Raw genomic sequence first — 26,500 nt, 5'->3', positions numbered from 1 at the left:
CGGCTATCCTAAAGAGTCGCAGCACGTATAAATGACATGTATTCCCACTAGACAACGGGTTTGGGCCTAACTACACATGCACTTACCGAGATACCTCACCTAAGGGACCTGAATGGTGGTTTGCGAATCTGGTAACCACAACACTACCCCCTTCCTTTTTACAGACTCGTCTCCGAGTCACAAATTTTCGTGTGCCATCATGTGTAGTTTTCCCCTAGTACACTTTACCTACGGATCCCTGAGTGCGACATTCATGGTATTCGTGTCCCCAAAATAAATAACCTGAGGGCTGCGTAACTATCTAAACAAACTCACTCACACGGACGACTTAAATAAAATTGCCGGCGCTAAGACATACATGCCGGGGGCGCACTCATATTTACAGTACATCTTACCCTTAACTTACAAATTTTACACTAAACCATGGCCCAGGATCACTGAACTCTGCAAAAGAAAAGCAGTTAGCAGGGAGCCAGGCTGCCCACATGCAGTCTCTGGCTCAAAACAATGCAGGTGACAGGGAACGTGGCTGGCTGCTCACACGCAGTCCAAGGCCTTCCCTTTTGAACTGAACTCAGTGAACCACAACGGTGCTTGGGCTGCACAACGCAGTCTCCGTGCCAGCTCAAGTGGCACACGCAATGAGCACAACGAATGGATGCATGAACACAAACACGGTGCACGGGCCGCCACTGCAGGCCCGTGTTGTAGCTGCCAACAGGGCAGTTCTTGCAGCTTGCAAACTGTTGCTTTCTGATCCTGGCGCACATGGAAACGAACAGGGGGGGGGCAAAGCAAAAATTGAACGGGGCTGGTGAACGTGGGCAGTGGCATGGCATGGCAAAGGCAGCAGGCAAACACAGCCCGCAGAAGAAGACCGTTGCAGGCAAACACAGCCGGCAGATGAACTGGCCGGCACAGGCCTCGAAGAAAAACAGCCAGCAGATGAACTGGCCGGCACAGGCCTTGCAGCACACAGCTGCCGATGAACTTGGCCGGCCTCCGCCTTGAAGCAAAACACGGCCAGCCGATGAAGTTGGCCAGCCTTTGCCGTTCAATGGAGGTTGGTGGAGGGAGTGCGGTGGTGCTGGCCACTTGGAAGGCGGGCTCGGACCTACCTACCTGTCTCCCTCCCAACCTATCGCCTTTGCCTGTCACTGTACATACCCACTCCCTTAATTTGTCAAACCCCAATTTAGCCCCAACTTCTTTATTTTTTATTTTTACTTTTATGTTTACTTCCCTCTATAAATCGCTCCCCAACCCCTTTTATCGTCCTTGTTCGGCTAACCTATCCTGTCACCTAGCCTACTCCCAACCCCTACGTTCCTTCCCGGAGGGGAACAAGGGAGAGCTAACGCCCTGTGTCGAGGCCCAACGAAGCTCAGAATGGCCTCCCAGAGTTCGCGATCTTAACCCAAAGTGGGTCCAGCGGCCCACAACGACAGCGAGGGGATGGATGGTGCGGAGGGGTACATCTCCTAATCTACCCTAACCATTTAACTGTTAAACTACCCCGGGCTTTCAACAAGCGCCTCGCTAAACTATTGGTTCTATAAACCCAGATTCCCGTCGCCTGTGTTGGTGTCCTCCATAATTTCGGGCCTCGCCCACTTTCTCTCCGTGCCCTCACACGGTCTCCTGGCTGGGACACGTGGCTCCCTTTGGCAGGCACGACCCTCTGCCGACCTCCCGCTATGGCACCCCGGCACTACACTGCCTCCGAGCCTACCAGCTCTAACACCGGGAGTGCCCCCCATGGCACCTCCCTGAAACGCACACGTGGCAGGCCGGCCTCCCGGGCCCCTTTCCGAGGGTCACCCGTGCCCACAACACTGCCCACGCGGCTAATGGCGCCCCGGGCCCCCGCACCAAGCAGGCGCACCCGTGCCCACTACTCTATCCCGGCCCCCATGGGCCCATGGCCTACCGCGGCCGACCTAGCCTGGTGCCCGGGGTACCCACTCAGCGATACTCACCTTCGCAGCCACGCTCCCAAGCTCATCAACAGGGCTCCTGCACCCCTCCAAATGGGTTTCGAGCCTACACTCCCACCAACAACAAAACGACCTCCATTTTTCAATTTGACTAACCCAGCTAACTCAATCTACACTGACCCCGGGGGTCCCTTGGGCGGGAGTCACTCCTCCCCCCAATCACTCATCGCACCATGCATTCCCCATTCACTCCACACACACAGACCCGCTGGCCTCACTCACTCACCAAGCACATGCCTCACAACTCACCAACTCTTCAACACACACACTGAACTCTGCCATCCTTCTAACTACATCCCCTAACTAACTCGTGCTCCCACGTCGTCCCTTAAACTACAGCACGTTCCTTTTAACACTACGTAGCTAAACTACGTCCCCTCTACACATTCACAAGTCTGTCCATGTCTCCAAATCATCTCATTGATCAATTTCCCAACCTAAATCTGGCTACAATCCCTCTATCTAATCCATTCCACGGACTCCATGAGGACTTACCCCTGCCCCATGAAGTCGGTCTAACTAAGCTAACCCTTCCCCCTAACTAGTTTCCATCCTGTGCCCAGGTAAGGGGGTCTTTCACCCCTTGCCCAGGAATCCTTTGCACCCGAAAGTGAGGCTTGGCTTTCTTTTTTTTCTTTTCCCATGCGCAGCACCTGCGCGGCAACTCGCGCTCTTTGCACCTTGCAACTGCCCGTGACGTCATGCAGCTGCACGTGTTCCTCGTCCCTCCTTGGACGGGACCATCCGGCAGAGATACCCCTCCTGCCGGATTCCAACCCCACGTGCAGCCATGACGTCACCGTGCGCATATAAAAAAAAACACAAGCCACACGTCTCGAGGGGTTCCCCACGCGAACACATGTGCTTTGCCCGTTGGAGCTTAACACGCACGATCGCGTGGAGAACCCGTCCGGTCCAAACCCGCTTACCTGCCTAAAATTTGTCCGTCCGCTGATCGGCAAATCCACCGCGTGCGTTTCCCGGACCGGGACTTCACTCGCAAGCGAGCACGTGGTGGTCTCGTGCGTTGCACAGCACGAACCGCGTGCTCACTGCTGGGCGAACCCGGCACGGTCCTCGAAACAACCACAGCCGCTACCGGCTTTCTTTCTTCTCACGTCGCCGCTGTCGCCATTCGACCCACGCACACCTGCGCAGCCAGCGACGCACACAGTCCACACCATCACATTCCACACCGGGAGATGCGGCTGCTCCCGCATGCCAAACGACATCTCCCTCACATACCGCTCTCTCACACACACGGTCTCCCTTGCACACAGCGACCTTGCACACGGCCGTTCACTCACGCGTGCCTCACTACTCACACAAACCATACTACTCACACGTGGTGCTCCATTCACTCGCGCGGGGGCACTCACCCGCAGTGCCTCACCCACACACGCGAGGGCACTCAACCGCTGTGCCTCATCCACACACCGTGCCTCATCCACACACGGTTCCTCACCCACACACGCGGGGGCACTAACCCGCGGTGCCTCATCCATACAGGCCGTTTCACTCACACACACGGCCTCTTCCACACACGGTGCCCCATCCACACCCGGCGTGCTGGGAAGCACGCACTCTGGCACCATCGCCACCACACCACTCACACGTGGTGCCTCACTCATACTGGCCGTTTCACTCACACACACGGCCTCACTCACACACGGTGCCCCATCCACACCCGGCGTGCTGGGAAGCACGTACTCCGGCACCATCGCCACCACACCAATCACACACGGGGTCGCCCCACACACGGGGACGCACTCACACCTTGCACCACACACAGGGACAACCATACTGGGGATTCGTGTCCCCACAAGGGTCTCCGGGGCCTCTATACTCCCCCCCAAGCTCTCCGCGTGCACCTGTCCACAGCACCCGTCCTCAACCTCGCAAAGCACGACCGAACTCACCTGGTCGTGACTCGCCTCAAGGGGCATACTCCCTCCCCTCGTTCCTGGAGGAGGCCATCCAGGTGCTCGCACCGGGTCCCAACACGCTCCGCGAGCTCACCCCCATTGTCCTCCACTACCTCCGTGTGTGCGTGCGCGTCACTTACCCCCGTCTTCATCGTGTGTCTTCCCTCTATCGTTCCCATCTCCCGTGTCTCTGCCAACTCTTCACCCTTTACCTCCCTTTGTCTCAACTATTATTTCTGTTGTCGTCACCTCGTGTCTCGTCTCACACGTTTTGGTCTCCCATTTAATTTTTCCCTTTCGGTCATCGTCACGACCCTCGCCCAACACGTTCCACGACTATTTTTCACCCGCCTCCACCGCGGGCCTGTCAGCCGTTGCACCCCCACCCAGCTCGTTTGCTCCCACACGTGGAGTCGCCATTCCCAGCTCCCTGGTCACTGCCTTCATGCCCGCCTGCAGGCATCGGCCCATGTTCTGCGTCTCACCCCGCAGCTCTTTCATTTCTTCCCTCATTTGCTGTGTATTCGCATCCATCGTCGTTTTCACTTCATTCATTTCGTTTTTCATTTCATTTGTGTTTGCATCCATTTTTTCGATCATTTTCGCAATCATCTTTTGGTTCATTCCCCCCAGCATGGGGCATAGCTGGGCCATGTTGGATGCACTCAGCTGAGCCGTTTCGGCAAGGGTTGGGGAAGGGTTTTGGTGGAGAGGGGGGGGGGAGGTGTCATACACCGCGGCCGCTGCCGCACCCACCTCGGGCCCTGGGTTCAGTTGGGCGAGTCCGTGTTCCTGCACAATCAACATTTCCTGCTCGGGGATTCCATCCTGGACCATGGACTCTACATTATTACACATATACATTTCTAATACCCCGGCTCCCGCCGCCTTGAGACGCCATCTTGCTTCTCGTGAAGGGTTAATTTAACTCGCTCGTCAGAATTTGAGGGAATCGGGGTCGCTTCTGTCACCCCTGGACCGATGCCCGTAAATTTAGCCGGAGACAGGAGAGCCCGTTTTCCTGTTCTCCGATACCAGTGCCGCGAGGAGGGCGATGAATTTGTATCGCACGACCTGACACCAGTGTTGCAGTTTTCGCGCCCGCCGGCGTGCTACGGCCACGTAACTCGAACCGCGGCACGCCGCCCACCGGACGGACAATCCAGTCGTGACCCCTCGGACTAACGCCGGGAACCAGTCACGGGTGGACCTTTCGGTCTCACCGCCATCGAGCCAATCAGCCCCCGCTGCGGGGATAGGGTTGCTCGCCAAATTCGAACTACCTAAGTACCCACGCGGAGGGTAGACCGGGCGATCGCACCTCGCCGCAGGTCGACTTCGGACATGGGCCACTTGCCGACCCGTTCCGTACTATCGGATAACCGAGCGGTGTTATCGTCGACCTCGACGGTTCGATTAATTATCGGGCGTACTCAGCCCACTACCAACCCTTCACGTGAAGCAAGATGAGGGCTCAATGGGGGAAAAGACGGCGTTAAGCGGGAGAACAGTTCAACAATAAAGCACATTTATTCTCGGCACACGGAAGCACACAAATACAATTCCACCAAATGCACACAAAAAAGAAAACACAATTCCATTTACACAAAAAGCAAACATAAAGTGAAACACAGTGCAGAGCTAATTCCGACTACCGAGCACACGGCAACACTTATACAATTCTACTTCACAGACGGCGCCGACAACACATACCCAAAACCAAGGAAAGAAAATACCCTCAAGAATGAGGTAGGCCTGGGGCCGAGACCTGGTAGGGCCTACCCGTCTGGTGATGAGACGCGGAGCGGCGATGGCCCCGCAACCCGCGGGCCTCGTGGACAGTCCTGGCTGGGGTGGGGAACGGGGCTCCCTTGGTCGCACTATCTCAGCGCGGGGGGAAACAGGAGGGGGTTGCTGATGCTCGGGTATAGAGGATCTTTATTATATGCGACGAGCGTCTCCACCTCGGCCAGGTCGCGCTGCCGGCCTCTCCCAGGGGTGCAGCTCCCTGCACGACGCGAGCACCCCCCTCGTCCGCCCTCGCCGCTCTCCACAGCTCCGTCCCCTCCGTTCCGGCTCCAACGCACACGGCGAGCAGCTCCACCGCCCGCGCCGTCTTGGCCCTCTGTTCCCACTCCTTCGCCGCGCTCCGACCTTTACTACTCCCTTGACTGACGAACACCGTCCTTTATCCCCCCGCACTCTCGCCTTTGACCCCCTCCCTTTGACCTTTCACCTCGCTCCCCATTGGCCCGACAAAAAGTGGGCGTGAAGGCTTTTGATCCACAAATTTGCATATATCGATCGCCCTGGGGGCGGGGCCACCCGCCCCTCGCTCACCGATTGACGGCAAAAAGTGGGCGTGTGTCGTTTTGGATCCGTTTTTGAAGCAGAAAATCCGTGATTTTGTACACGCCAGTTCAACGTGCGCCCACACGAGTCCAGCATCGGTGCCCATGAGTGGCGCGAGATGACGGTGATGCGATGGTGGCGAGTTGTGACGGTAAAGGTCATGGCGGTTGTGGTGAAGCGGCGTTGTGGTTGGTGGTTGTTGTTGTGGTTGTGATGGTGGCGATTGGTCCAAAATAAAGATAGTAAAAGAAAAACGGCTATCCTAAAGAGTCGCAGCACGTATAAATGACATGTATTCCCACTAGACAACGGGTTTGGGCCTAACTACACATGCACTTACCGAGATACCTCACCTAAGGGACCTGAATGGTGGTTTGCGAATCTGGTAACCACAACAATATTTTATATATATATATATATATATATATATATATATATATATATACATAAAATATATTTGACATATTATATATAAAATACAAATCTCTAAACTATAAGATATAAATATATTTTAACATGTGTATATATAATATATCAAGGGGAGAGGAGAAACCGTTTGTGCTCCAATATTTGAGAATGATAATTTGGTATTAGTCTATGAAGGTGCAAAGTTTGGTGCTTTTATAACAAAGTGCTCAAGTGTTATGAAAACTTTGACTATGCCAATGCACAAAAGAACACATGAGGTGCACAACAAGCTGCAAACAAGCTTAGACACAGCAAAAAGAGTAATGGAAAGGTAGGGATGAATCAGAAAAGGAACCAACCAATTGACAACTAACAAATGAAAGGAGGTGAGGGAGAGGGGGAAATCACGATGACCTGGAAAAACAGGAGTGCTTGGGAATGATGTCGTTTGGGGTAGAAGAGATCATGAGTATGGATGGGAGATGACCTGATGTAGCGGTGAACTTGAAGCCCTGGACGGAATAATGGGATGGGGCAGACTGGGGAAGTTGGTTTCCCAGTTGAGAGAAAAGAGAAACAAATGAGTTGAGATGATGAGTGAGCCTGGATTTCAGGAGTTTTTAAAATATAAATAGGGTTACTGACAGACCATGTGCTCCCTGCATAAACCTGGGAGGGACAGTGCTAAAAGAGGGCAGAGGACGCAAGACCAAAAAGGAAGCTTAAAATACAGAGAGGCCATCAACTTGTCTGAAATGTTAAATCAAAATCAAATGGAGCATCGAGGGGTCACCAGAGAGGCCAGCAACCTGTCTGCAGAGGGAGAGAGAGAGACAGAGATAGAGATAGAATCTCTCTTGGCTTGGGTTTGTGTGATATGTATTGTGATCAAATTATGAGGTGATTGGCTCAATTCAAATTAAGTGATGGGTTCAAATCATATAGGGTCAAAATGTGACAGATAATTTATGGAACTTGTAAAATAGGGGAATATAGAGTGAGGGCTGGGGAGGAGGAGTTGTGGATGTGGGCTCATTATATTCTGAGATTCATCCTTGCAGAATACTTTAGTACCTTGTAGGATTGAGCTGTGAGAGATTGGGCCAAAAATGACATGTGATACGGCATTTCAAAACGTTGTGGACGAGTAATTATAAAACTATGTGGATGAGTCGGTTCGGTGACAAGAACAAGCCAATACGAGTCTGGTTAAGATCCGGATCCAGAAGCAGCCTATCAGTGGGATACGAAATGTAAACTGTTCAGTCTAGTGGAGTTATGCACTCGAGCGAGTACCGTTCTAGTTTAATGGTGTTTATTGGCGTTTGTTTAATGGTGTTATTTGGGTTTGTTTAGAGGCGTTAGTTCAAGTTTGTTTAATGGTGTTATTAGGTTTGTTTAATGGTGTTATAAGGGTTTGTTTAATGTTGTCATTAGGGTTTGTTTAATTATGTTGTTGGGGTTTGTTTAATGGTGTTGCAGTTTGTTTAATGGTGTTATAAGGGTTTGTTTCATGCTGTTATTAGGGTTTGTTTAATGGTGTTATAAGGGTTTGTTTAATGGTGTTATAAGGGTTTGTTTAATGGTGTTATAAGGGTTTGTTTAATGGTGTTATAAGGGTTTGTTTAATGGTGTTATTAGGGTTTGTTTAATGGTGTTATTAGCTTTTGTTTAATGGTGTTATTAGTTTTTGTTTAATAGCATTAGGGTTTGTTTAATGGTGTTATTCGGGTTTGTTTAATGGTGTTGCAGTTTGTTTAATGGTGTTATTAGGGTTTGTTTAATGCTGTTATTAGGGTTTGTTTAATGCTTTTATTAGGGGTTGTTTAATGGTGTTATAAGCGTTTGTTTAATGGTGCTATAAGGGTTTGTTTAATATTGTTATTCGGGTTTGTTTAATGATGTTGTTTGGGTTTGTTTAATGCTGTTATTAGGGTTTGTTTAATGGTGTTACGGTTTGTTCAATGGTGTTATAAGGGTTTGTTTAATGCTGTTATTAGGGTTTGTTTAATGGTGCTATAAGGGTTTGTTTAATGTTGTTATTCGGGTTTGTTTAATGATGTTGTTCGTGTTTGTTTAATGGTGTTGTTAGGGTTTGTTTAATGATGTTATAAGGGTTTGTTTAATGGTGTTATTAGGGTTTGTTTAATGGTGTTGTAGGTTTTATCAAATGGTGTTTTAAGGGTTTGTTTAATGTTGTTATTAGGGTTTGTTTAATGATGATGTTAGGGTTTATGTACTTCTGTTTATTCGGGTTTGTGCAATGGTGTTTATTATTAGTTTTTATGTAATTGCATTGATAAAGCAGTTTTTGGAATGAATGAGGTTTTTTGTGTACTTGTGTGGATGTAATTGGAGAGGGCACATTGCCAGGTGTAAATAACAGGAAGCTTTAAACTTGGATTGTAGTTGTATAGTTGGTTGTTGTGGGAAGGAAACTGCGTTCAGGATGCAGCGGTGGGTGAGCAATGGGATTATGGAGGGTGCCAATTTCTCTTCCTTTTCCCCTTTTTCTTTGCCAATTTTGGTTTGCATTGAGATGAGCAATAGACGAATGGGAGTGAGAGGGCATGGAGGATTTGTTTAGTTGCAGAGATTAATGGGCGTTTTGATAGGTGTGAGCTGGTGCTCTAAGAATTTTGTTTTAGAATTTAAAGTTTATCCTTTGAACGTTTCAGGCACAGGTGCAGCTGATCAGGTTAGCACATGTGCAATGGCAAAACAAAGTTGCCTTTCTCCACCTTTAATTGCACAACTCTTTCTTCCATACCCAATATATTGCAGAACTTTTTTCGGCTGCGAAACCTGCGGAAGTTGGGCATCAGTGATAATGAGCTTCAGACACTGCCACCAGAAGTGTCAAACTTTTTGAACTTGGTCGATCTTGACCTTTCCCGGAATGGTAGGAGCATTTTATTTTACTGAACCGTACATTGCAGCTGCTATTGTCACATTGCTACAGCGATCACTGTGGTCTCGTGTAAAGTACTGTATGCGAGATGATTTCGGTTTCATAACCTTGATGCAAGGTTCAGGGGCCATGTATTTATTACATACTTAAATGTGTTGGAATGTTTGATCCCCCCCTCTCACCCATTTTTTTCCTGTATGCTCCATAAATAACCCCCATCTTCCCTCCCATTACTCCAATATCCTCTCAACATTCTTTCTCTTTTCTGCCTGCTCTTGCCTCTTCCCTCATACCTCCACTCTACTTCCTACTTTGTATTACCCATCCACTTGTTCCTCTTCACAATTTTTTGTTTTCATTTTATCATCCTTAACTCCCCCCCAATACTCCTCCCCATTTCACCACCCCAACTGTGATCCATTTCTGTAAATAGATGGTCCTAGAGCAGAAAAATGACTTTTATGGTTTATGGACAAAATACCCCTTTAAATTCTCGCTTTTAATAATTCAGAGTCGTTATATATTTGGTTTGAGCAAGAACATTTGTCTATGTTGCAGATGTCGGACATACGATTTGTCCAGCTGTAAATTCATTCAGTTGCAATTACAGGCCAACTCATTGGAGCAGTCGAACGTTAAGGTGTTGTGAACCATGGGTTAAAGTAAAGTCTGCATGATGTATGTAGCTTTAAGGCAGAAAATTTTAGTTTGGGCAGGGAGTGGCCAAAATTAGCGAGCTCTCTTTCATGCCATGTGACTTTATAAAGTCTATGAGTGAAACATTCTTCTACTATGTATATATTTTTTTAAGAATTATGTGTCCTGTCTGTGCATTTGTCCTATCTGTGCATTTCTATTCTGTCCTGTATAGTTTTTGTCCTGTCTGTGCATTTCTATTCTGAACCTTTCTTATCAGGAATTTAACCAATGATAAGACACCTTGATGGTAATTGCACTATTAATTGACTTGGCCTGTGGCTTTTGTTGAATTTGTCAATGTTGCAAAAACTGACAAATCTTGTAAACGTACAATGATGCATTGGTTGTCAATTAGCCTAGTGTTTAAAGCGGCTGCAACTTACGACGTTTCTTTTGGTGAGTTTCAAATCGATTTGAGGTTGCTCCTCTTTCCAATAATTGATTTTTTTTTAGGGTGTAATCCATAACAACTGTCAGCACTTTATTGCACTCCTCAGATATTACAGAAATTCCAGAAAGCATCAAGTTCTGCAAATGCCTGGAAGTGGTGGATTTCAGTGGGAACACTTTGACGAGGTACTCAGCATGATGTGCTGTAGATTGCTGTCAGAGTGTGGTTTCATTCCACTTCTTACAAATGAAGAGCCGCCAGTCTGCACTTTTAAAAACAGTGTTTGTGCATTTATTTACTCAGGCTTCCAGACAGTTTCACTGAACTGCACAGCATGGTTTATCTGGCACTAAATGACATTTCCCTGGAAGCTCTGCCCTCAGATATCGGAAAGTAAGCCTATTTTTGATGTTTTGAACAGTGTTTGCATTGGCACAGAAGTGATTCTTGTAGGTGTTCGATAAATGCTACCAATGAAACACTTAGCTTTTATGTATGAACAGCCTCAACTGCAACATTATACTGATTGGAAACTTATTCAAAGCTTTGGAGCATGGTGAAAATATTTTATGCCTCCACTGACGAAGTCGCCGGAGGCATAATGTTTTCGGGTTGTCCGTCCGGCTGTCCATCCGTCCATGACAGGTTTTCGTTTCCGCGATAACTTAAGAATGGCTCAAGGGATCCAAGTCAAACATGGTACAAGTATGTATAATGATGTAAAGATAAACTGATTAGATTATGGGTTCAAGAGGTCAAAGGTCAGAGGTCCTGTAAGGTACAAATGATGTTACCACGCTAACTTATGAACCATTCATGGGATTTTGACCAAACTTGGTATAAATATATATTATGATGCAAAGATGAACTGATTTCTATTTTGGCCTAAACCGATCAAAAATCAAAGGTTAGAGGTTATGTCAGGTAAAAATGTGATACTTGAGAACAGCTGAAGGGATTTAAATCAAACCTAGTACAAGTATGTATAAACCTCTGTCAGTGCATCCATCCATGATAAATTAATTGTGACTAGAAGGTCAAAGGACAGAGGTCACATTAAAACTCCTGTCAAAATGACACCATTGCCTCAGGTTAGGTCACGTATGGGAGCATGCGCCCGAGCAGCGCGTCGCTGCATCCACTTTCCACCGGTACTCCAGGGGCCTCCGTCTGGCCATCCCCCAAGCAGATCTCCCCCATCTCCTTGAGATGCTGATCAACCTGCTGCAACCACGAGGAGTGTGGTCGGCCCATTGGCCTCCTCCACTCACGAGGCTCCCTCGCTGAGAGAATCTCGTGAACAGGATCAGCGTCAGGAAAACCAGTCACATGTCCATGCAGCCGCAGCTGATTTTCACAGACTATGCAGGTAACAAATCTTATTTGAGTCTCTCTCAGCAACCGCTAGTTGGACACAAAGTCTGACCAGCAATAGCCAAGGATTCTCCAAAGAGACCTGGTTCCAAAGGAATTAAGTCTCGTCTCAGATCCCTGGTCAGAGTCCAAATCTCACATCCATAGAGCAAGACTGGAAGCACCAAAGACCTTAAGACTCGGACTTTCGTCCTCCCGCATAGGTACCAACAGCACCACACCCAATGAACCAATGAATCCATGACTCCCCAGGCCCGACACAGACGTCTGTTGACCTCTGGCTCACAGCCAGCAGAGACATGAATATCACTGCCAAAGGAAGTGAATCTCTCCGCGACCTCAACATCCTCACCACAAACAAGTACAGACAGGATAGCAGCGTCCAATATGCCGTTGAAAGACTGGATCTTCGTTTTGACCCAGGAAACCCGTAATCGCAGCGGCTCTGACTCCTCATTCAGCACCTCCGGGGTCCCCAAAAGGATATCTTGAGTCTCCGCAAAGACGACTGCATCATCTGCGAAATCAAGGTCAGAGATGTTGACATTCCCAAATGATGTACCACAGCTTGATCTCTCTGACATCCTCTCCAGAATCCAGTCCATGGAAGTGCTGAAAAGTGTGGAGACCTGTACACATCCCTGATGAACTCCAGTAACAACTGGAAATAAGTCAGAGATGGTACCACCACATCTCACAGCACTCTCAGTACCAGAGTAGAGTTCAGACATCAGATCGATCAGTTTTGGTTGCACCCTACGAAGACCAAGAATCGAGAGGGCATCCCGATTCACTGAATCAAACGCTTTACAGAGATCAACATAGGCTGCAAGCAGCCACTGCCAAAATTCTCATCTGCATTTGGTGAGGACCCAAAGAGCAAGGATACGGTCAATCGTTGACCTCTTTGGTGTACAGCTCTGATTGCTCTCTGGATTGCCCTGGCTGGTGATCAAGCAGAAGGTGGCGAACCCTCTCAAGAATTTTCCTCGCAAAGACCTTGCCCGGCACTGAGAGCAGCGTCACCGCTCAGTAATTGTTGCAGTCTTGGCGATCACCCTTCCCTTTCCAGAGAGGTACAACAAGGCCCCTCTTCCAGTCAGTTGGGATGATGCCTATGTTCCAGGCAGAGCACAGAACTGCGTGCAACGACTCGAGTGCAGCATTTCCACCAGCCTTGAGAAGTTCATCATGGATGCCACAGATCCCTGGAGATTTACCCCATTTCAACCGGTTCACCGCAGCCTGTGTTTCCACAAACGAAGGTGGACCACAGTTAATTGGAGGGTGAGCAATAGGGATTGAAACACCCCTGACGTCCAACTCGACAGCCTGTGGATCAGCCTGGTACAACCGCTCAAAGTAACTGGCCCAGCGGGCCTTCACTTCAGACTCCTCTGTCAAGAGGCCACCCCCTCTGCTCCAACTGCAGTACACCAAGGGACGGGCTTGGATGAACGTAATGCGTGAATTCCCCTGTAAGCAGGACGAGAATCACTTGACCACAGGTGATGCCCTACCCCGTCACAGATTTCTCGCACATAGGTCTCCCTTAGTTCAAGGTACAGTTTTACGCCTCAGCTCAGTGAACAGCTCAGTTCTGCCACTCAGCCTGGCCCTGCGACTCTGGGCAATGGTATCCCTTGAGATACCCTTGTATCCCTTGAGATATCCCTCAGTGTCCCTTGAGAGTCAAAATTCTTCTTCGCCCTCCGGTGAGTTCCAAGACATCTGCCAGCAACATCAAGGAAGGTGGTCTTGAAGGCACTCCACAACTCTTCAGGATCCCCCAAAGCACCTAGACCCCCCAAATCTCCACTCAGCCTATTTGCAAACTCCTCAGCTGCCCTCTCATCCTTGAGCTTGACAACATCCAGCCTTGGCTGGGATAGTACCATTCTCCTGGATTTAAGGTGCAACTTAAAAGTTGCTACAACAAGCCGGTGGTTAGTATTGTGGAACTGGGCACTCCGGTAGACCCTGCAGTTCTGGATCATCCTCCATTGACCAAAATGAGCACATGGTCAGTCTCCTTTGCCACACCGCCAGCGCTGGAATACCAAGTCCAGCGATGAGCTTGTGGGCGCTGAAACCATAAACCAGCCACCCTAAGTCCATGACTTCTTGTAAAGTCAAGGAACTTAGTGCTATTCTGGTTCACAGTTCCAGACCCATAGGGACCAACACACATCTCAGAACTATCCCTATCAGTTCCAGTTGATGCATTGAAATCCCCTAAGACAAGAAGTATATCTCACCTGGGGCACTGATCAACCACAGACTCGAGCGTGGCATAGAATGCGTCCTTCACGGTGAGATCACTCGCTTCAGTCACAGTATATACAGAGATCAGGGAAATGACACCCAAGGAGTGATGAATCCTTAGTCTCATAATACACTTGTTGACCGGTGTTACCTCAATTATCATTGGAGTCAGCTTATTGGACACAGCTACAGCAACTCCTTGAGCATGATAACTATCAGAGCGACCAGACCAATAGTAGGTGTAACCTCCCGCCATGATCTCTCCGCAATCCGGTCTCCGAACCTCAGAGAGTGCTGCAATACCGATGTCCAAACGCTTGAGCTCAGATGATAACAGATACTGGTGATCGTCCTCTCTTCGGGATAGGACATTCCAGGCACCAACCCAAAGGGACCACCTCAGGTTAACCCAAGGAGACCACCATCTGATGGACTACACCTCAGCACCACTCCGACACACTCTCCTGCAATCTGACCCGGGAATGATACCCCGTGGTTTCCCTCCTATCATCAAAGTTTTGGGGTTCTGAAGGCTTTGCCCCAATCCCATCATACGGTGAGCTGCCCTGCGAAGGGAAGCTGCACAGGAGGTACTCCCACTGAGTGGGTTTTCAGATATTTTTCTGCTTCTGGAATGTTTTGCGAAATGAAGGGTTTTATGGTGGCCGGAGTGCAAATCCTGCCACCAACCTCCTAATAAGAAGTCACCCAACTGCAGGAGGACGTCAGCAGACACAGTTGGGCACTAGATATGGATGGCCGTTGGCTCACAAGGAGCTCTCCGCCCTTTGACAGGTTTTGTTTTTAATCCTGCTGGGTGTCCATATCCAAACACCCTCCTCACCAGAAAACCTGGTGGGGGAGACGGTTTAGTCGCCGACAACCCGACCATGGAACAGGTTAGTACAGGTTTACATGGTACCTGTAGCAAGTCGCAGATCTAGTCTGATCTGACCTTATAATTGCCTATGGGATTTGAACTAACCTCAGTACATGTACCATGATACATATGTACAGATTCGATATTGAGGTCAAATGGTCTTGAGTTTTTCTGTCAAAGTTAGAATAAACAAAGACTTCATGTGAGTGGAGGCATATCGGTGACATTGCAACGTCAAATTATGTCTAGTTCCTTTTTTTTTTATTTGCAAGTTATCTTGCCAAAACAAAGTTTTTGCAAGATATGTTAGTCAGCTTGTATGTTTTTTTTTATTTTTATTTTTATTTTTTATTTTTTTTTAATCTTGCCAAAACGAAGTTTTTGCAAGATATGTTCGTCAGCTTGTATGTTTTTTTTGTTTGTTTGTTTGTTTGTCTGTAATCACATATAAAAAATTCTGCAGAGCACAGTTATCATTGGAAATTTTTGTAACTTTGCATACCAGAGGCCTATAGAGGTCCCTTTCAGCGCATAAAATTTTGAAGGTCAAAGGTCAAGGTCACTTTGTCGCAAATCAGGGGAGTCGACGAAACCCTTATTTTTTGAGTAATTTTGATCGGATCGTCTTCAAACTTCATGGGAATATAGTTCATGGTCTGGTGCTCAGTTAATTAATTTTTGGTGGCGATTGGCCTTGACCTTCATGGTTTGTGCCTGAGGTCAATCATATTTGACCCCAAGGTCAAATTTTCAAGTTTTAGGAACCATATCGTGTAGTACCTCAAATTGAACACCTCGATGAGTGCTTTCTAGATCTGTCAAGCTTGAGACATTATGACGTCATTTGGTGACGTTATGAGGCAAAAGCATATTTTTCATTGTTGCTCTGTAGAACGATTCTCATCGGAATCTCTCATAGGCAGATATTCCTCAAGGAGTCGCTCCTGGTGGATAGCAGCTCTGTTCATCTCAGTGTGACCTTAAAGAAGTCACACGTGGTCACCTTTTGGCAAGATACGGGTCACCCTGCGGGTGACATTGGTTTATTTTTTTTAATGATACCATTGTCAATTGTTGACAGAAGTGCAGAAAAGTTACAAAATGTTTACATTATCTCAATTCTTGAAAATTATCGCTGAAGTGTTTTTTGTTAACCACTGATTGTTGAGGAATTTGTCAAAGCCAAAAATGAGGTGTCCATTTTGAGTGCTGCCTCAACTCTAAAGCGTCTACTTGAGGATGAGTCTCTGCTAAGCTCTGCTCATATTGATATTTGTTTATGCTCATTGTCAAGCTTTGAGAAGAGCATGTACTGTCTTCATATGAAGGACATTGAGTTGTTTATTGTTGGTGCTTGTTCTTTATGCTCCTTTCCTTTTTTTGCACTTTTTTCTTTCTTTCTTCCAATAGCTTAACCAACCTGGTCACGTTGGAATTAAGAGAGAATATTCTGAAAACACTACCTGAGTAAGTATATTTTTCTTTGTTGTAAAATGATGCACTGCTTTTTGAATGTATCTCAACAAATATGCAAGGGCTTAGACATGGTTGCATTGTGGTTAGAGTGTTTGCTTCAAGTCTGGGAAGTATGTAGATCGATTTCTTACTTTCGTAGCCAACGTGTGGCTCTCAATGGAATCACATGTTCTCTCTCTGTCAAGGCTGGAGTACCTAAAGGCAATGTTCTAAGCCCCCATCCTATTCCTCATCTTCATCAGTGATTCGTCAGACTCTGGAAAATCCTCTTTATCTCCGTGCTGATGACTCCATTCTTTGCCATGACATCTCTCATCCTTCTGATAGAAAGGCTGCAGCTTCATCTCTCTTTTCAGACTTTGACAAAATCATAAACTGGTCAAAAACTTAGAATATGTCCTCTCTCTCTCTCTCTCTCTCTCTCTCTCTCTCTCTCTCTCTCTCTCTCTCTCTCTCTCTCTCTCTCTCTCTCTCTCTCTCTCTCCCTGTCCCTGTCCCTGTCCCTGTCCCTGTCCCTGTCCCTGTCCCTGTCCCTGTCCCTGTCCCTGTCCGTGTCCCTCTGTGTCCCTCTGTGTCCCTCTGTGTCCCTCTGTGTCCCTCTGTGTCTCTCTGTCTCTCTCTGTGTCTCTGTGTCTCTGTCTCTCTCTGTGTCTCTGTCTCTCTCTGTGTCTCTGTCTCTCTGTCTCTCTGTCTCTCTCTGTGTCTCTGTCTCTCTCTGTGTCTCTGTCTCTCTCTGTGTCTCTGTGTCTCTGTCTCTCTCTGTGTCTCTGTGTCTCTGTCTCTCTCTGTGTCTCTGTGTCTCTGTCTCTCTCTGTGTCTCTGTGTCTCTGTGTCTCTCTGTGGCTGTGTGTCTCTGTCTCTCTCTGTGTCTCTGTGTCTCTGTCTCTCTCTGTGTCTCTGTCTCTCTCTGTGTCTCTGTCTCTCTCTGTGTCTCTCTGTGTCTCTGTCTCTCTCTGTGTCTCTCTGTGTCTCTGTCTCTCTCTGTGTCTCTGTGTCTCTGTCTCTCTCTGTCTCTCTCTGTGTCTCTCTGTCTCTCTCTGTGTCTCTCTGTCTCTCTCTGTCTCTCTCTGTGTCTCTCTGTCTCTCTCTGTGTCTCTCTGTGTCTCTCTGTCTCTGTCTGTCTCTGTCTGTCTCCAAAAGGACTGTACCACAAACCCTACAATCTACTCTCAACAACCCTCTCAAAGAAGTTAAATCACTCAAACTATTGGGTCTCACTCTCAGATATGATATCTCTTGGGCAAACCACATTTCAAAGTTGGGCTCCAAAGGCAGACGCCAACTAGGCATCCTCTGTCATGCAAAGTCCTTCCTTGGCACACCTGAGCGCCTATCCACCTACAAGGCTTTCATCTGTAGCTTGATGGAGTCCTGCTCTACCCTCAAGGCTGGCACCCCTGTCTCACACCTTGCTCAGCTTGACGCCGTGGAAGCCAAGGCTTTCAAGGTCATTGGAATCTCTTGCAATGAAGCTGTCTATTGGCCTATCACTTCGCCATCACCGACAGGTTTGTGGTCTCTATGTCTTCTTCCGCCTCTTTTATGGTCTTGCACCCTGTGCCCTCTCCGTGTTTTGTCCCCCCACCTCCCCCAGGTATCTGCAGGACGCACATGGTCCACAATCAACCCCTCCTCATAAAACTGCCAAAATCCAGAATCACTACTCACCTCCACTCATTTGCTCCTCTTTTTTATCCCGCCTCTGGAACCAACTTCCACACACTCTTTAATCTCATTCTTCCCTCCAGATCTTCAAGACAGCGATTCACCACCATCTCAAATCATCCCCCATCCAAAGTCTTGATGATCTTTTCTGCTCCCGTTAAACCACCCCGCACCCCTCCCAAAATTTTGCTTATGTATCCATATTGTCCACCCTATGCATTCTCCCTTACCCCTCATTGTTACCTGCATCCCTTGTTGGTCTATGTTCATCTATTTTCTCCCTCCACCCTGCTGTTGGCGTTTTATCCTTTGGCTGTTGTTCCTTTTGTTACGATGCGTCCCTGATCCATTCTGTGTTCTAGCTCTTCCACGAGCCTTGACTTTGTATACGAAGAAAAAAAAATCACGTCATTACTTTCAGTCATGTAAGGGCCATGCCCAAAGCATCCCCTTAAACATTTCTCATGAGTTTCTACTCGGGGTTTCTATTGGATCTAAAAAAAAATTGTGGATTTTTGTGACTATTCATAATTCCTTTAACTTTATACAGGTTTCTTTGCAGTAAATTTGGATCAAACACCTTTTTTTTGTCTTGCTGTTTTTGAGTGAAGAAGTAGAGCTTCAAATTGCTTGTATGTAATGTCAATTCTCAAATGACATGGTGTAGCATTTGGCAGCAGAGAGGCTATAAGCAAACCAATTTTGCCAATACATTAATTCCTCACATCACATTGATACGGTCAACGTTGTTTTGTGAAAACGTCGCTGATAAAATGGGGGACATATATCCTTTTAACATCAGGACATTTGGTTCATTTTATCTTATTTAAATTTATATTTCTTTTACATTATAATGGTCGTCGGTCCGTTCCGGTTGCCCAGTTTGAATACGGCAGGCCGTATTAAAATGACTGCAATGGCCCACCATTTCGGAAACTCCCCTGTCGGATCTGTATCTGAATGTCGTGTTACTGTACAGATTGAGAGCCCCCAAACGGTCCAGCATCACGCCGATGGGCATGACGTTACTCGATCTAATTAAGGCTGAAATGTGGTTTGGAGACTGCAACCAATTATTCCCTTAACGTGTCCCCTAAACCACCAAATGAAGCAGCCACCACAGCCAGAATTCATCCACAAGACCAGGTGTATTTAAAAAAGAAAAGAAAAAAAGATGGCACTGGGGTATGAAACAAAAGAAGCAATCAATAATGAACAATAAAGCCCCTAAACCCACTTCTGAACATACACGCCCACAAAACCAACGAATGATCGGATTCCTTAATTAACTAAGCCTCATCTCGGCCCTCAAATGTATCACATGAGATAGACAACAGATAGAGGCAGACAAGACAGAAATACCCCAGCTGCGCCTGATGGCACACAGCAGGAACCGATGCAAGTAGTTAACCCCGGTTCGTCCTCGCTGCAGGTTCCGGTCAGCCCACAGCGTGGGGCTGGTGAGGAGGAGAGGAGAGGCGTGGCTGTCTGGGTGGGGGCATGGCTTGGTGCGGAGGCTCTGCAGACATCCAACGCAGCCTTTTCACAGGTCGATTCTGGGTGTCTCTTAAAAACAACAAACCTTGCTGTGTGAGCTTTTATCACCTCAGGCCCCCACCTCATGCCGTGACGTCCCGCACCTCTCCCCGCTCACTCAGCAATGGGCCAAAGCCCAGTCTGGGGGCAGGGCGAACCCTTTCCCGATCTGTACCTCGCTGGTCCTGGTGCCAAATCACTATGCGGATCATACGGATGATCCGCTGTGGCGACCCCTAACGGGAGCAGCCGAAAGAAGAAGAAGAAGAATATATATATATATATATATATATATATATATATATATATATATATATATATATATATATATATATATTGTTGTGGTTACCAAATTCGCAAACCACCATTCAGGTCCCTTAGGTGAGGTATCTCGGTAAGTACATGTGTAGTTAGGCCCAAACCCGTTGTCTAGTGGGAATACATGTCATTTATGCGTGCTGCGACTCTTCAGGATAGCCGTTTTTCTTTTACTATCTTTATTTTGGACCAACCGCCATTGTTACCACCACCAGTCACATCAACCACCAACCACAACGCCGCTTCACCACAACCGCCACGACCTTCACGTCACACCTCGCAACCGTCGCATCGCCACCGTTCTTGCGCCGCCTGTCGGTACCGGTGTTGGACTCGTGCAGGGCGCGCGCCGAACAGCGTGTACAGAACCACGGATTTTCCACTTCAAAAACGGATCAAAAACGACACACGCCCACTTTTTGCCGTCCAATCGGTGAGCGAGGGGCGAATTGGCCCCGCCCCCAGGGCGTTGGAGGGCGATCGATATATGCAAATTTATGGATCAAAAAGCATTCACGCCCACTTTTTCTCGGGCCAATGGGGAGCGAGGTGAAAGGTCGAAGGGAGGGGGTCAAAGATGAGAGGGCGAAGCCACGGGGCTGATATAAGCGACCGTGTTCGTCAGTCCAGTGAGTAGTAGAGTCGAGACGGAACAGAGAGTTAAGACTTCGCGGGCGGTGGAGTTGGCAAGAAGGAGCTGGTCGTCGTGTGCGTTGGAGTCGGAACGGAGGGGACGGAGCTGTGGAGAGGCGGCGAGGGCAGACGAGGGGTGCTCGCGTCGTGCAGGGAGCTGCACCCCAGGGAGGCCGACAGCGTGACCTGGCTGAGGTGGAGACGCTCGTCGCGGGGCAATAAAAATCCTCTATACCCCGAGCATCAGCAACCCCCTCCTGTTTCCCCCCCGCGCTGAGATAGTGCGACCAAGGGGGCCCCTTTCCCACCCCCTACCAGATACTGCCCGCGAGGCCCGCGGAGTTGAGGCACCATCGCCGCTCCGCGTCTCATCACCAGACGGGTAGGCCCGACCTGGTCTCGGCCTCAGGCCCGCCTCATCCTTGAGGGTATTCTTTTCTTTGGTTTTGGGTATGTGTTGTCGGCGCCGTCTGTGAAGTAAAATTGTATAAGTGTTGCCGTGTGCTCGGTAGTCGGTATTAGCTCTGCATTGTGTTTTCGCTTTTACATTTGCTTTTTGTGTAAATTGCATTGTGTCTTTTCTGTGTGCTTTTGGTGGAATTGAATATGTGTGCTTCCCGTGTGCCGCGAATAAATGTGCTTTGTGTTGAACTGTTCTCCCGCTTCGCTTCGTCTTTTCCTCTATTGAATCCCCATCTTGCTTCACGTAAAGGGTTGGTAGTGGGCTGAATACGCCCGATAATTAATCGAACCGTCGAGGTCGACGATAACACCGCTCGGTTATTCTGATAGTACGGAACGGGTCGCTTAAGTGGCCCGTGTCTGAAGTCGACCTGCGGCGAGGTGCGATCGCCCGGTCTACCCTCCGCGTGGGTACTTAGGTAGGTCGACCCGGCGAGCAACCCTATCCCACGCGGGGGCTGATTGGCTCGATCGCGGTGAGACCGAAAGGTCCACCCGTGACTGGTTCCCGGCGTTAGTTCGAGAGGGTCACGACTGGATTGTCCGTCCGGTGGGCGACGTGCCGCGATTCGAGTTACGTGGCCGTCAGCACGCCGGCGGGCGTGAATACCGCAACACTGGTGTCAGGTCGTGCGATACAAATTCATCGCCCTCCTCGCGGCACTGGTATCGGAGAACAGGAAAACGAGCTCTCCTGTCTCCGGCTAAATTCACGGGAATCGGTCCAGGGGTGAGAGAAGCGACCCCCGATTCCCTCCAAATTACGAGCGAGCTAAATTAACCCTTTAAGAGAAGCAAGATGGCGTCTCAAGGCGAGCGGGAGCCGGGGGTATTAGAAATGGATGTAGAATGTGTAGAATCCATGGTCCAGGATGGAATCCCCGAGCAGGAAATGTTGATTGTGCAGGAACACAGACTCGCCCAACTGAACCCAGAGCCCGAAATGGGTGCAGCAGCGGCCGCAGTGTATGACACCTCCCCCCCCCTCTCCACCAAAACCCTTCCCCAACCCTTGCCGAAACGGCTCAGCTGAGTGCATCCGACATGGCCCAGCTATGCGCCATGCTGGCGACAATGACAGCAAGGATGGATGCAAATACAAACGAAATGAAAGGCATGAACGAAAAGATGAATGCAGAAATGATCGAAAAAATGGATGCGAATATGAAAAACGAAATGAAAGGCATGAACGAAAAGATGGATACAAACACAAATGAAATGAAAAACGAAATGAACAAGCAAATAAACGGAATGGAAGCAAACATGAGGGAAGAAATGAAAGAGCTGCGGGGTGAGACGCAGAACATGGGCCGATGCCTGCAGGCGGGCATGAAGGCCGTGACCAGGGAGCTGGGAATGGCGACTCCACGTGTGGGAGCAAACGAGCTGGAAGGGGGTGCAACGGCTGACAGGCCCGCGGTGGAGGCGGGTGAAAAAATAATTCAGGGGGCGTGTTGGGCGAGGGTCGTGACAGAGGAATCGACGGTGACCAAAAGGGAAAAATTAAATGGGGAGACCAAAACGTGTGAGACGAGACACGAAATGACGACAACGGAAATAATAGTTGAGACAAGAGAGGTAAAGGGTGAAGAGTTGGCAGAGACACGGGAGATGGGAACGATAGAGGGAAGACTACACGATGAAGACGGGGTAAGTGACGCACACACACACACGGAGGTAGTGGAGGATAATGGGGGTGAGCTCGCGGAGCGTGCAGGGACCCGGTGCGAGCAGTTGGATGGCCTCCTCCAGGAACAAGGGGAGGGAGTATGCCCCCTTGAGGCGAGTCACGACCGGGTGGGTTCGGTCGTGCTTTGCGAGGTTGAGAGGAGGAGTGCTGTGGACGGGTGCACGGAAAGCTTGGGGGGTATAGAGGCCCCGGAGACCCTTGTGGGGACACGAATCCCCAGTGTGGTTGTCCCTGTGTGTGTGGTGCAAGGTGTGAGTGCGTCCCCGTGTGTGGAAGCGACCCCGTGTGTGAGTGGTGTGGTGGCGATGGTGCCGGAGTACGTGCTTCCCAGCACGCCGTGTGTGGATGAGGCACGGAGTGTGAGTGAGGCACCGCGGGTTAGTGCCCCCGCGTGTGTGGGTGAGGAACCGTGTGTGGAAGAGACCGCGTGTGTGAGTGTCGCCGTGTGTATGGATGAGGCACCGCGGGTGAGTGCCCCCGCGTGTGTGGATGAGGCACCGCGGTTGAGTGCCCCCGCGTGTATGAGTGGGGCACGGTGTGTGGATGAGCCACCGCGGGTGAGTGCCCCCGCATGCGTGAGTGAACGGCCGTGTGCAAGGTCGCTGTGTGCAAGGGAGACCGTGTGTGTGAGAGAGCGTTATGTGAGGGAGATGTCGGTTGGCATGCGGGAGCACGCAGCCGCGTCTCCCGGTGTGAATGTGATGGAGTGGACTGTGTGCGTCGTAACACGCAGGTATGCGTGTGTGGAATGGAGACGGAGACGGCGACAGAGGAGAGAAAGCCGAGTAGCGGCTGTGGTTGTTTCGAGGACCGTGCCGGGTTCGCCCAGCAGTGAGCACGCGGTCCGTGCTGTGCAACGCACGAGACCACCACGTGCTCGCTTGCGAGAGTGAAGTCCCGGTCCAGAAACGCACGCGGTGGATTTGCCGATCCCGCGGACGGACAAAGTTTAGGCAGGTAAATGGATTTGGACCGGACGGGTTCTCCACGCGATCGTGTGTGTTAAGCTCCAACGGGCAAAGCACATGTGTTCGCGTGGGGAACCCCTCGAGACGTGGGGCTTGTGTTTTTTTTTTGCGCACGGTGACGTCATGGCTGCACGTGTGGTTGGAATCCGGCAGGAGGGGTATCTCTGCCGGATGGTACCGTCCAAGGAGGGACGAGGAACACGTGCAGCTGCATGACGTCACGGGCAGGTGCAAAGTGCGCGAGTTGCCGCGCTGGTGATGCGCATGGAAAAAAAAAAAAAAAGCAAGCCTCACTTTCGGGTGCACAGGATTCCTGGGCAAGGGGTGGAAGACCCCCTTACCGGGGCACAGGATGAAAACTAGTTAGGGGGAAGGGTTAGCTTAGCTAGACCGACTTCATGGGGCAGGGGTAAGTCCTCATGGAGTCCGTGGAATGGATTAGGTAGAGGGATTGTAGCCAGATTTAGGTTGGGAAATAAAATGATTGATTTGGAGACCGTGACAGACTTGTGAGTGTGTAGAGGGGACGTAGTTTAGCTACGTAGTGTTAAAAGGAACGTGCTGTAGTTTAAGGGACGACGTGGGAGCACGAGTTAGTTAGGGGATGCAGATAGAAGGATGGCAGAGTTCAGCGGTGAGTGTGTTGAAGAGTTGGTGAGTTGTGAGGTGAGCACTTGTTGAGTGAGTGAGGCCAGCGGGTCTGTGTGTATGGAGTGAATGGGGAATGCATGGTGTGATGAGTGATTGGGGGGAGGAGTGACTCCCGCCCAAGGGACCCCGGGGTCAGTGTAGAGTGAGTTAGGGGGTTAGTCAAATTGAAAAATGGAGGTCGTTTTGCTGTTGGTGGGAATGTAGGCTCGAGACCCATTTGGAGGGGTGCAGGAGCCCTGTTGACGGGCTTGGGAGCGTGGCTGCGAAAGGTGAGTATCGCTGAGTGGGTACCCCGGGCACCAGGCTAGTCGGCCGTGGTAGGCCATGGGCCCATGGGGGGCCGGGATAGAGTAGTGGGCACGGGTGCGCCTGCTTGGTGCGGGGGCCCGGGGCGCCATTAGCCGCGTGGGCAGTGTTGTGGGCACGGGTGACCCTCGGAAAGGGGCCCGGGAGGCCGGCCTGCCACGTGTGCGTTTCAGGGGAGGTGCCATGGGGGGCACTCCCCGGTGTTCGGGAGCTGGTAGGCTCGGAGGCAATGTAGTGCCCGGGGGTGCCATAGCGGGAGAATCGGCAGAGGGTCGTGCCTGCCAAAGGGAGCCACGTGTCCCAGCCAAGAGACCGTGTGAGGGCACGGAGAGAAAATTGGGGGGGCGAGGCCCGAAATTGTGAGGACACCAACACAGGCGACGGGAATCTGGGTTGTTAGAACCAATAGTTTAAGCGAGAGGCGCTTGTTGAAAGCCCCGGGGTAGTTTAACAGTTAAATGGTTAGGGTAGATTAGGAGATGTACCCCTCCGCACCATCCATCCCCTCGCTCTCGTTGTGGGCCGCTGGACCCACTTTGGTTATAGATCGCCGAACTCTGGGGAGGCCATTCTGAGGCTTCGTTGGGCCTCGACACAGGACGTTAGCTCTCCCTTGTTCCCCTCCGGGAAGGGAACGTAGGGGTTGGGAGTAGGCTAGGTGACAGGATAGGTTAGCCGAACAAGGACGATAAAGGGGGTTAGGGGACGATTTATAGTGGGGAAGTAAAAAATAAAAACAGCAAAAAAATAAGTTGGGGCTAAATTGGGGTTTGGACAAATTAAGGGAGTGGGTATGTACAGTGACAGGCAAAGGCGATAGGTGAGAGGGAGACAGGTAGGTAGGTCCGAGCCCGCCTTCCAAGTGGCCAGCACCACCGCACTCCCTCCACCAACCTCCACTGAACGGCAAAGGCTGGCCAACTTCATCGGCTGGCCGTGTTTTTCTTCGAGGCGGAGGCCGGCCAACTTCATCTGCAGCTGCTGTGCTGCAAGGCCTGTGCCATCGGCTGGCCGTGTTTTGCGTCAAGGCCTGTGCCGGCCAGTTCATCTGCCGGCTGTGTTTGCCTGCAGCGGCCTTCTTCGGCGGGCTGTGTTTGCCTGCTACCTTTGCCATGCCATGCCCACTGCCCACGTTCACCAGCCCCATTCAATTTTGCTTTGCCCCACCTCCCTGTTCATTGCCATGTGCGCCAGGATCAAGACAACAGTTTGCAAGCTGCGAGAACTGCCCTGTTGGCAGCTACAACACGGGCCTGCAGTGGCGGCCCGTGCACCGTGTTTGTGTTCAAACCATCCATCCATCCATTCGTTGTGCTCATTGCGTGTGCCACTTGAGCTGGCACGGAGACTACGTTTGTGCAGCCCATGCACTGTTGTGGTTCACTGCGTTCAGTTCAAAAGGGAAGGCCTTGGACTGCGTGTGAGCAGCCAGCCACGTTCCCTGTCACCTGCATTGTTTGAGCCCGAGACTGCATGCGGGCAGCCTGGCTCCCTGCTAACTGCTTTCTTTTTGCAGAGTTCAATGATCCTGGGCCATGGTTTAGTGTAAAATTTGTAAGTTAAGGTTAAGATGTACTGTAAATATGAGTGCGC

The 26,500-nt window shown here is 49.8% G+C and overlaps 1 protein-coding gene across 2 annotated transcripts in view; it reads left to right on the top strand.

The window, feature by feature from the left end:
• Positions 1–26,500, top strand: part of LOC147017177 (uncharacterized) — a 76,833-nt gene that overhangs the window by 40,339 nt on the left and 9,994 nt on the right. For both annotated transcript variants that reach the window (XM_085846615.1, XM_085846614.1), the window contains exons 2-5: positions 9,467–9,584; positions 10,790–10,868; positions 10,987–11,076; positions 16,613–16,669. In XM_085846615.1, coding sequence (XP_085702741.1) covers positions 9,467–9,584; positions 10,790–10,868; positions 10,987–11,076; positions 16,613–16,669 — 344 coding nt within the window. The remainder of the gene's footprint in view (positions 1–9,466; positions 9,585–10,789; positions 10,869–10,986; positions 11,077–16,612; positions 16,670–26,500) is intronic.

This window comes from Eptatretus burgeri, chromosome 11 (genome assembly GCF_056783735.1).
Source record: "Eptatretus burgeri isolate ZD-2024b chromosome 11, Ebu_testis_v1, whole genome shotgun sequence".
In the NCBI taxonomy this organism is placed as follows: Eukaryota; Metazoa; Chordata; class Myxini; order Myxiniformes; family Myxinidae; genus Eptatretus; species Eptatretus burgeri.
The sequence above is the reverse complement of the archived record's forward strand: the minus strand, read 5'-3'. Positions and strand labels throughout refer to the sequence as shown.